Below are 11082 nucleotides of genomic sequence, written 5' to 3'. Positions count from 1 at the left end.
TCACGAGAGACTTCAATGTTCAAAGAACCTTCCAAGGCTGCAGCACAACCTTTTGGATGTTGCAATTAAGGCAACTGTGATAATTGATATTCTAGCTCTTCAAATTTTGACCGTGTAATTTATGTCTTGAATTCCACGTTAGACTAATACGAAGGCTTTGACAAGTTGGCGTAGACTATATTTAGAGGAATGTGGCTTGGTGGTAAAATTTTTAGTATCGCTTTATATAATAATTGATAAGAGTTGAGCTCACGATGATAACCTCATCAAAATCCTAGTCATACACGTAATGTTATTTATTGGCACCATGTAGCGTGGAGTCGATGCACTTAAAGCAAAACATATAGAGCCATGGAGTCACGAGAGAGAGAGAGAGAAGAGAGAGGCATATGAATATGAATATGACCAACTCTTTTTTTGTTTTCAATAATTGGCGGCGGCATATGATATGACCAACTTAGAGATCTCAACCATGACCCAACTCGTACGCAACTAAACGCATTTATATATATATATATATATATATATATATATATATTTATTTATTTATTTATGTGAATTGTGAAATGCCATTGCATCAGTGCATGCTTCCCGTTGCTTTAACCATGCGAAACTTCAAAATCATTTTCACGCATTATATCATGCGCGCAACTATAGGTCTATAACCGCTATACTCTCTCTCCCTCTTCTTGATTAATTTAATAATTTTTCTTCTTTTTCTTTCGTAGCTTCAATCTTCATGGGAGAGAATGAATATATTGTGAACGTACAGGACCAGAAATTTTTTTTTTTTTTCGTGTATATTAAAATAAATAAATAATATTTTATCAAATTGAGCAATCAAGTTGATGAGGTGGAAGCAGTAGCTACTGCCTGAGCCTCGGAGTTTTCCCTGGAAGTTGGTATTAACCAAGGTATTTTGCAAGGCGATTCCAAGGTGGTCATGAAATCTCTTGCAGACAAGTTGCAACCTTTGGCTTCCTTTGGTACTTTTATTAATGGCTTATTTGGATTGAGGGTGAGGGAGAAGGAGTATATATATATATATATATATATACACACACTTGCATTCGGTCTATTCTTCCTTTTGTTCTGTATAGCTAAGCATAGTTGCAGAACACAAAACAAATAAACTATAAAGGTTGGTCATATGCAAGATTCTGGGTGGGCCCTTTAATGTGGAGTTTTTGATGCCTCAAATTTCTCTAACCGTTGATTTTACAATGAGTAAAAGCTCCAATTCTGCAATAATAAAGAGTTTCAAGATAACTACGAAAGCAAAATGCCACACCAAGTTTGAGTGGAATCACTAAGATTTCCAATGGGTAAAACTTAGGTAGAGTTTTTCAAATATTGTTCCTTTAGGTATTCTAGTCAAATTCAACCATATGATTGCATCAGCCAATAAGTCACATGGTTGAATTTATTGTCATTGGAAAAGATAATATTGTTTGTACTATATTGAGCAATCTTCAATGCAACATGTAATTGATTTCCTTTTTCTTTTTTTTGGATGAGATAAAGATAGAAACAACATGTAGTTGAACTTAAGGTACAACTTGAATTTATTGTCATTGAAAAAGATAACATTGTTTGTACTACATTGATCAGTCTTCAATGCAACACATAATTGATTTCTTTTTTCTTTTTTTGGGGGAGATAAAGATAGAAATGACATGTTGTTGAACTTAAGATACAACACCTAAGTAATTGTATTTGTACCTAAGTTTTGCACATTATAAAACAATGCTATTTCTCATCAAAGGAAAAAGATCGTTTATAACCCTGGAAAGCTAATTGTACCATGCCCTTTTTTTTATAAGATTTGACTAACTCCTCAACTTTGGAGAACTCCAATTTGATATTCTTAGCATTTCTGGACAGTTCAGACCACAAATTTTTTTTCCAAATTTTGTACCTTACGAAGAAATTTCTTCCTACTTTCCTCAGGATAATTTATCACGGTGTCAAAAGGGTCTGTTTCTTATTTAAGAGGAAGGAAATTGTTTTTCCTTTGCTTTATTCAAAGTTTGAAAATGAATCAGAACGCATTAGCTTTAGCTAGCTACACTCCAAAAATAAGCTTGTTCCTAAGAAAGTGTGAAAGTGAATCATTATGGAAAGACCTTGGTTACCAACAACAAGTCTTCTCAGCTTGAACGACTTGTCTTCTCAGCTTCCGCGTTTGGGCCACCAAGTATGAAATTGTACTCTCTAAAAAAGTTAATCAGACTACAAATAGTATTTTCACAGTAGACTATCATATATAGTCTTCTTGGCCTCAAAACAACAACTAACATTCAATTTCTTCGCTCTGCCATTCCCATTTTCTCTCAAAAATCCATTCAGAAAAAACTCTTATTTTAATTTTCATTCACTCTCCTTTGCCTAATTTCATCAAGCTTTCTTTCTCCTCTTCCCTTTAGATCTTCTCATACGTACCATTTCACCATGGCTTTTCTGACAAACAAACAAGCCTCCTTTTCCTCCATCACCCACCAATACAAATATGATGTGTTCTTGAGTTTCAGAGGGGAAGATATCCGCATGGATTTTACGAGCCATTTGAATGGCTTTTTGAAGTTGAAGGGTATTCACACCTTTATCGATGATGAACTCCCAAGGGGAGAAGAAATTTCTACTGAACTTCTCGAAGCTATTAGAAGTTCAAGGAGTTTCATAATTGTATTCTCTGAGAACTATGCATCTTCTACTTGGTGCTTGGATGAACTTGTCGAAATTCTTGAGTGTAAGAAGAATGGACAAATGGTGCTCCTAGTGTTTTATAAGGTGGATCCCTCGGAAGTACGTAACCAAAAGGGAAAATTTGGAGAAGCTTTAGTAAAACATGAAGTAAATAATATAAAGAAGGTGCAAAAATGGAGGGAAGTTCTAAAAAAAGCTGGTAGCATATCTGGTTTGACTTACAAGGACGGGTATTTAATTACTACCCTTTCACTTTTTTTATTTTTATTGTTATAATTTTCAATTGTGTGTCTAGTTACTAAATTTTAAGTAAATTAACACCAGTTACCACTAATTTTTTTCATTGATGGCTTTAATTTTTTTGGGTCAAATTATGAAAGTATTTATTTTTCATTGCTAATCTAGTTGCTACAAAGATCAATGACAGAAACATAATCATATACAATCAAGATAATCTTACCAATTAATTAGGACTTTCTTCTGCAATATTTAGAAAGTTTTCGAAAAAGTACTTAATAATTTTGTTAAAACATCAAAAGTAGGTCCCTAATAACTTGTTTCCTCACATATATAAAATTAATGTAATTTACTCTTCTTTTATTTTATTTTATTTTTTTAGGGTGTAATTTACTTTTATTAACAACTAGTGTTATGCATGTGTGATGCAAGGTATAATAAAAAATCATATTTAAACTAAAGAAAATACTTCAATAATAAAGTTAAAAGTGAATTATAAATTAGATAATAAAAATTTACTTAAGTTACATGGTGAATACCCACCATGTAAAACCAAGTTTAACATAGATTATAAAATCATTTAAAATAAATAATGAAACACGTTCTAAATTTCTTGAAATTTATAATTGACTTTTTATCAAAATATTATTTTATATTTTTAAATATTTTGTACTATGGTTTTACTTAAAAGTAAACTACGTTAATAATTTTAATTTATTTATAATAAGCGAAAGGGTGAAATTATATTATGCTACATAGTGCAAACATGACTTGTATAATTAAACTTTTATTATTAAACCAAAAATTTGTGGTAGTCCATTAACATAATATAAAATAAATAATGAAATTTCTCTCAAAATTTGAAAAACTCTTTGGAGTAGAATTTTAATTGGTTAACTTTTATTTAAAAATTTTGAAACATTGACGATAGAGTTCAACTTAGAGCAACTATGAAATTGTTATAATTTACTTATAATACACCAAATGACCTAAAGAGAAAAAAAGAAAAAGAAAAATATAAACCAAACCAAATAAATAAAGAGGAGGGCATCCACTTAGCACAACTACAATGTAGGATACAATTTTTATTAGTATATAGTATATGGTATGATATAATTTGGACATAAATTATAAAATTTACTTTATTGCAAATTTTTTGGTGACAATAATTACTTGATTGATTATTTTATCATTTTAAAATTTTATATAGTGTACCAAAGGTTTTATAATTTCACTAACAACATAAATCATACAATTCAATATTAATTTATAATTAACCAATTTTTTATTTTTTATTTTTATTTTTATTTTATTTTATTTTTACGGAAATTAACCAATACTTTTAAAGGCATAGGAGCTTGGCTCAAAGAGAGTATGTCACATGTTGTAACCACAACTTTTAGGGTTTCAACTTTTGTTATATACGAGTCGTTGATTTGCACAATGCGCATAAATGTTTTATAAAAAGGTAATACGAATATACCTATTATAATTAGTAAAAAAATTCTCTATTATCAAATGAAAAAAAATTTAATCGAGAACTTAAAAGGTAAAGCATAAAAATAACCGTTTCCATATATTATTTACAATATAGTTAGCTATGTTAGAAATTTGAAAATTTTTCTCAATATCCAAACTTTATCTCCCTAATATCAAATCCACGGAAAATGTATCTAAAAAATTTATAAGTTCAACAAAAACAAAAAAAAAAAAATGAAACAACTACTTTCAGGACCTAAAATACATCAAAACCTTGATTAAGGGGAAAAAAAGTCACCTCTGATACCTAAAATGTAGAAAACTATTAGGTTTTAGATCCCTGTAAATTAGATTGTTTAACCTAGTGAATACTTAGGTTTATTATTCAGATCTAAGTTAAAATAATAAAGTCATATCATGTAAAACAGCAAAAATATAAAGAATACAATGATATGATCACCCAGGACTAAACCGATAAAAAACCTAGGGAGGATTTAACCTAACTATCCTCAAGATAAAAAGCAAATCCACTAGAAAGAATTGAAGTTTACAATAAGACTTAGACAACTATCATCCTATTGCTACTACACTTAGAACTTACTACCATGATTCCATGATAGCTCCAAGACCATGGAGTACTTCTTTCCTTGGCCTTTGCAACACAAGCACCCACACTTGTGATAAAAACAAAAAAACAAAAACTCTCCTGTTTGTGACTCCAAGACCACCCTTGAAGGTTTAGATCTTCAACTATTGTTGATCTTGATGCAGCAACTTCAGATCTACCGATTCTAAAGATATGAGAGTGATATCTGGTAGTGACTTTGATAGAGGAAGGCACCGAACCTTTTAGATCTCACAAGAGAACCTCCAAAGTCATAATAAAATGTGGGCGTAAATGCACTTTTAGTCCCTACATTTTGACTTTTTTCCATTTTAGTCTCTACATTTTATTTTTACCACTTTTAGTTCCTAAACCAATTAATGTAGGACATTTAAGTCCTTGAGGCACCATTCCGTCACCAAGCAAACAGGAAAATTGGGATTAATAAAATAATAATAAAATTTCTAAACTTCTTATTTTTTAAAAAAGAAAAGAAAAGATTTCAATTAATTTTGTTTCTCTTTTTTTGGGAAGAACATGAAGAATCTAGAGGTTGGGTGGTGGTGGGACTTGCTTTTAGTGGGTCGGAGGTGGATCTGGTGATCAAGATCATTTCTGATAAAGTCATGCACTGCAACAACAACAACAACACAAATAAATCTTCATTTTTATTTTTATTTTTTCACTCTATATTTTTGCAACCATGGCTGACTCTACTACTAAAACCCTAGAATCCAATCCTCCATAACCCGAACTCGAAGCCCTAAATCCCCAACCCGATCCACAACCTCAATCGTCAACTCCTCCACCATCGTCCACATCTACGCCGAACGCCATAAACCCTAATTTGAACACTTCGCCACCACCGCCGCTACAACCAAAATTACAGCCTTAGCCTCAGCAGGTGCCCTACGTGGCGCCACCGCCGGTGCCGTAGGTCTCCGTCGGCGGAGGAGTTGTCATGCCTCCTCCTCCATTAGCGCCTTCATTCCGGCCAGTGTTGCAGTTCTCGCCCATACCGAATTATCAAAATCCTGGAGTTCAACCTCCCGGTGTGGCTCTGTTGATGCAAATGTCGTCGTATCAGATGCAACAGCAGCAGCCGCTGTCAATCTTGTTCCTTCTTCAATATTATTTAGTTGGGTTTCTAGAGGTTGGGTTGTGGTGGGACTTGCTTTTAGTGGGTTGGAGGTGGATTTGGTGATCAAGATTGTACAGTTTTTGGTTGATGGATTTTGGGTCTCAATTGTTTGATTTGGTGGCTTGATGGATGGCATGGGTGGGGTTGTTTTTCATGGGTCTTAATCTTTCTTTTTAGTGGCAGATTTCAATTGTTTCTATCTTTTGCTTGGGTTTGATCTTCATGTTCTTTGATTCGGTGGTGGTGATTTGGGCTTTTTTTTTTTTTTTTTTTTTTTTTTTTTGTGTGTTTGTTTGCCAAGAAAATTTAGGGGTTTAAAGGCTAAGGTTTGCTTTACTAGGGATATGGGTTTGGGGTTTGGTTAGGATCTGGGTTTAGGGTTTGTTTTTTGCTGGAGATTGATTATAGGGAAGAACATAAAGAACATGAACATGTTCTTCATGTTCTTCCCAAAAAAAGAGAAACAAAATTAATTGAAAATATTTTCTTTTCTTTTTTAAAAAATAAGAAGGTTAGAAATTTTATTATTATTTTATTAATCCGTCAGTTTCCCCATTAGTTTGGTGATGGAACGGTGCTTCAAGGACTTAAATGTCCCGCGTTAATTGGTTTAGGGACTAAAAGTGGTAAAAATAAAATGTAGGGACTAAAATGGAAAAAAGTCAAAATGTAGGGACTAAAAGTGCATTTACGCCTAAAACGTGCTTAAGGTTTCCTTTATATACTAGAAGAAGTAGATTTGAAACCCTAATCCTTAATGGGCTTAAACTATTGTTGGGCCGAACTTAAAATTTTGCAAATACGTGTATCGATCGATCGAGCTTGTTCTTCGATTGATCAAACTAGGCAAATTTCGAATTCTCTTTTCTACACCTTACTTGTTCTTGAATCTTGACTTGAATCACCTTGAGTATTGTCTAATAATACCTATAGACTCTAAGATCTATATCTAGACAAGTTTGTGTTCACAATTTGCCAATTGTTTTAAACTTTTAGAACCTAACAAAAACTTATCTCAAAATTTTATAAAGAAAATAATGTAAATAGCATAAAAAAATTTCCAAAACCAAACCCTTACAAAAACATGATTCAAAACCTAAAAGGAACAAATATATATATATATATTTAAATTGTTTCTACCTCCTGTCAAAAAAAAAAAAAAAAAAGTGTACATATACAAACACTTTCAGGATCCAAAGTCCCAAAAAAAAAAAAAAAAATTCAAAAAAAAAATCACATCAACAACCAAATTTCTCTTCAATTTTTTGCCATGTGTCCATCTAAGTTTTTAATTTTATATTTAAATTGTTTCTACCTCCTGTCAAAAAAAAAAAAAAAAAAAAATCACATCAACAACCAAATTTCTCTTCAATTTTTCACCATGTGTCCATCTAAGTTTTTGATTTTTGTGACAAGTGAATTATTAGGTATAAAAACCAAAGAGTTTAAAAACAATTAAATTCTAAATTATATATATAAAGCTAATATCATGTAATCTCTTCTAAAAACAATGTATAATTTGAACCATATAATTGTGATTTTTAAAAACTGTACCCGTGTATATGCACGGGCTATGCACTAGTTAATAATTAAAACTAACAAAAGCTACAGTAATTGAGGCCATTTTTAAGTTTCAAAAAAAAAAAAAAATTGAGGCCATTTTGAGTGTGTATGTATTGTAATTTGTAAGTATTTAAAGAATTTTATTCTCTCTACTTTTAGTTACCACCTTAGTCTCTTGTTTTAATTTTACCAAAAACCAAATATGGATCAAATAATATTAGTAGTAAATAAACATAAATTAATTTGAATATGATAGCTGGGTAACATTATATCTCTAACACTTAACTTGGAAACTTTTTGGCCATAAGCATAACGTTGCTAACATAAATGAGACGTGACAATCAAATCAACAATAACAAAGAATTTGCAAGCAAAACATAGAATGAATAGAGGGGAGAGATACAAAAGAGGCAATAAGAAATTTAAATGAAAATTTAAAACAACTGAAAAATGGTTGTAGGAAGAATAAGGTTAGAGTGGGATATAATGGAGGGAGAAGTAGAGTTTACAATGAGAAGAGGAAAGGTTAAAAAATAATGTAATGCTAGAATTTAAGAGATAATGCAGGTAAAAATTGATTAAAAAACTATAGAGATATAAGTTTTTTTTTTTTTTTTTTGAGGGAATATAGGGATATAAGTTGAGAAGTTATATATTGCCAAAAGATATATGGTTTTATTATGATTGATAAGTTACAATGAGGTTAGAGAATGTGTAAAGTCATGGTGTACTATTGAATATATATATATATATATATATAAAATGGTGGTGCGGCTGATGATGTGGCTTAACATGAGTGTAACAAAATTAAATTCTACACTTTAACTTTTATATATTATTATATAGATATAGATATAGATTATATGATATTTTAGTTGTAGTGCACAGACGAAACATCTTGAATTTAGTCCTTGTTCATGTATTTCTATATTCTATTCTAACTTATTACATACTTTTTATGTTATGTAAATGACAATTGCAGGTGCTCTCAATTTGAATTTATTGAAGAAATTTTTAAAGAGATCTCAAGTGCTCAATTAAATCACATGAAATTATCTGTTGCAAAATATCTTGTTGGAATAGATACTTGTGTACACGACATCGCATAAATCGGTGTTTAGATATTAAATCAAATGGTGTCCGCATTGTAGGGATCTTTGGCCTTCCCGGAGTGGGTAAGACAACAATTGCAAAAGTTATTTTTCACACAATTCATTATTGTTTTGATGGAACCAGCTTTCTAGATAATGTTAGTGAAAAATCAAGGACAAATGATGGCGTAATTCAATTACAAGAGACACTTTGTTATGAGATCTTAGGGTATCAAAATTTGAAGGTGGGGAGTATATCTAAAGGAATCAATGTGACAATTGAAAGGCTTCATTGTAAAAGAATTCTTATAGTTCTTGATAATGTTGAAAAATTGGATGAGATAGAATTTTTTCTTGAAAATTATGATCGGTTCACTTCTGGAAGTAGAATCATTATAACCACAAGAGACAAACACTTGCTTGATACTCTTACAAAAAATATTCATGAAATGTACTACGAGGTGAAAGAGTTAAATGAACATGAAGCTCATAAACTCTTTTGTCAAGAGGCCTTTGGAAGAAACAATTTCAAGGAAGATTATTCAGAACTGGTCAACAAATTTATAGATTATGCCAAAGGTCTTCCATTAGTTCTAAAAATAATTGGCGCAGATTTGTATGGAAGAACTAAACATGAATGGAAAAGTGCGTTAGACAAATACAAAAGAATTCCCAAGGGAGACATTCAAAAAATACTCAAAATAAGCTATGATGGATTGGACCAAACTCAACAGGAAATGTTTCTTGATATTGCTTGCTTTCTTAAAGGATTCTACAAAGATCAAGTTGTAGATATACTAAGAAACATCAATTTCCATGAACCATATTATGATATTGCAAGACTTATTGACAAGTGTCTTATAATTGTTACTGAAGATAACAAACTATTGATGCATGACTTGATTCAACAAATGGGTTGGGAAATTGTTCGACAAGAATCACCAGATGTGATCGAGAAGCGTAGTAGGCTATTGTGTTATGAGGATGCTCCTGAAATACTAATTGAAAATACGGTATGAGTTGTTTTGATTTACTTTTTTCTATTTTTTCACAAGGGGATTTAGTCATTTTTATTCCTTTTATTTTTTTAATGTTTAAGAAAATATAATTTTATGAGCATGGCTTTTGTTTAAAGTTTAACAATCTATTATTTTTTGGTGAATTATTTTTACATTGTGGTTTACTTAATGTTTTGTTCAATTAGGGGTCAAATGAAATTCGAGGCATAACAATGTGTGTGCCTAAACCAAAAATCATGAAGTTGAATCTTGAAAAGATGAGGAATCTCAAATATTTGAAAGTTCGCAATGTAATTTGTGAAGACCTTGAATCTCTTCCCAATGGGTTGAGGTTACTTGATTGGAATGGATTTCCTTTATCTTCCTTGCCATCAGCCTTTGAGCCTAAAAACCTCATTGTACTCAATATGCAACAAAGCCACATAAAATTGGACGAGCATTTCGAGGTATGATCACTAGCATTTATAAATTCTTATTAGGCTTTTGTGAATGAGTGCTCTTAGGGAACAAGTTAAGGTGCATTTTATTTTATTTTATTTTATTTTATTTTTTGTGGTTAAAACTAAACCATGCATTTAATACTAAATTAAATAATATTTGTATACATTTTCAATGAACAAAATCAATTTGTGCACTTAAAAAAAGAGTAATTTTACATGCACTACAAGTTTTACTATATTGAGTGTACAAATTGATCAAATTGATGTGTTACCAAGCATAAAGAGACAATTCAAATATTTATTTATGAGTTAGTTGAAGCACAACATTTACATTCATTATTACATTAGTTTGTAAATTTTATATTGTAATACTTGTAGTATCTTTAGCATTTTTTTTAAAAAATGTTTACAATAATTCGTAATTGAACATGTAGTATTTCTTAATCTATCCTCTTAGCCTATTATATTAATTTTTTTTTCTTTTTACTAATAAATTTCAAAATAATATTTCTTCTTTCTACAGAGGTGTCGATTCGAAACATTGATATATATGGATTTGTCATATTGTAAAAATATTACAAAGGTACCCGACTTATCACTAATTGCCCCAAACATAAAGGAATTGGACCTTGCTGCATGCATAAATTTAGTTGAGGTTTATCAGTCGATTGGACTTCTTGAAAAGCTTAAATTCTTTAATCTCGGCGGATGCCAAAATCTTTGAATTTTACCAAGAAACCTCAAGTTGAAATCTCTTAAAAAGATTTTTGTCCATGGCTGTGAAAGTCTTGAGCAAGGAATG

The 11082-nt window shown here is 30.9% G+C and overlaps 1 protein-coding gene across 1 annotated transcript; it reads left to right on the top strand.

Moving 5' to 3' along the window:
• The first annotated feature begins 2286 nt into the window (after nucleotides 1-2286).
• Nucleotides 2287-10292, top strand: LOC115961450 (TMV resistance protein N-like). The gene is made up of 4 exons (XM_031080432.1): nucleotides 2287-2936; nucleotides 8713-8821; nucleotides 9067-9834; nucleotides 10026-10292. Exons 1-4 carry the CDS (start codon nucleotides 2452-2454, stop codon nucleotides 10290-10292), a joined length of 1629 nt encoding a protein of 542 aa, XP_030936292.1. The 5' UTR covers nucleotides 2287-2451.
• The last annotated feature ends 790 nt before the right edge of the window (nucleotides 10293-11082 follow it).

This window comes from Quercus lobata, chromosome 9 (genome assembly GCF_001633185.2).
Source record: "Quercus lobata isolate SW786 chromosome 9, ValleyOak3.0 Primary Assembly, whole genome shotgun sequence".
Lineage (NCBI taxonomy): Eukaryota > Viridiplantae > Streptophyta > Magnoliopsida > Fagales > Fagaceae > Quercus > Quercus lobata.
This window is presented reverse-complemented; position numbering and strand designations above follow the sequence as displayed.

Bases quoted from the DNA above. Each gene is read 5' to 3' on its own strand.
- LOC115961450 (XM_031080432.1), top strand. From the start codon at position 2,452: ATGGCTTTTCTGACAAACAAACAAGCCTCCTTTTCCTCCATCACCCAC. The intron at 2,937-8,712 runs GTATTTAATTAC...TGACAATTGCAG, and splicing joins GGTTTGACTTACAAGGACGG to GTGCTCTCAATTTGAATTTA. The intron at 8,822-9,066 runs GTACACGACATC...CAAAATTTGAAG, and splicing joins TTGTTGGAATAGATACTTGT to GTGGGGAGTATATCTAAAGG.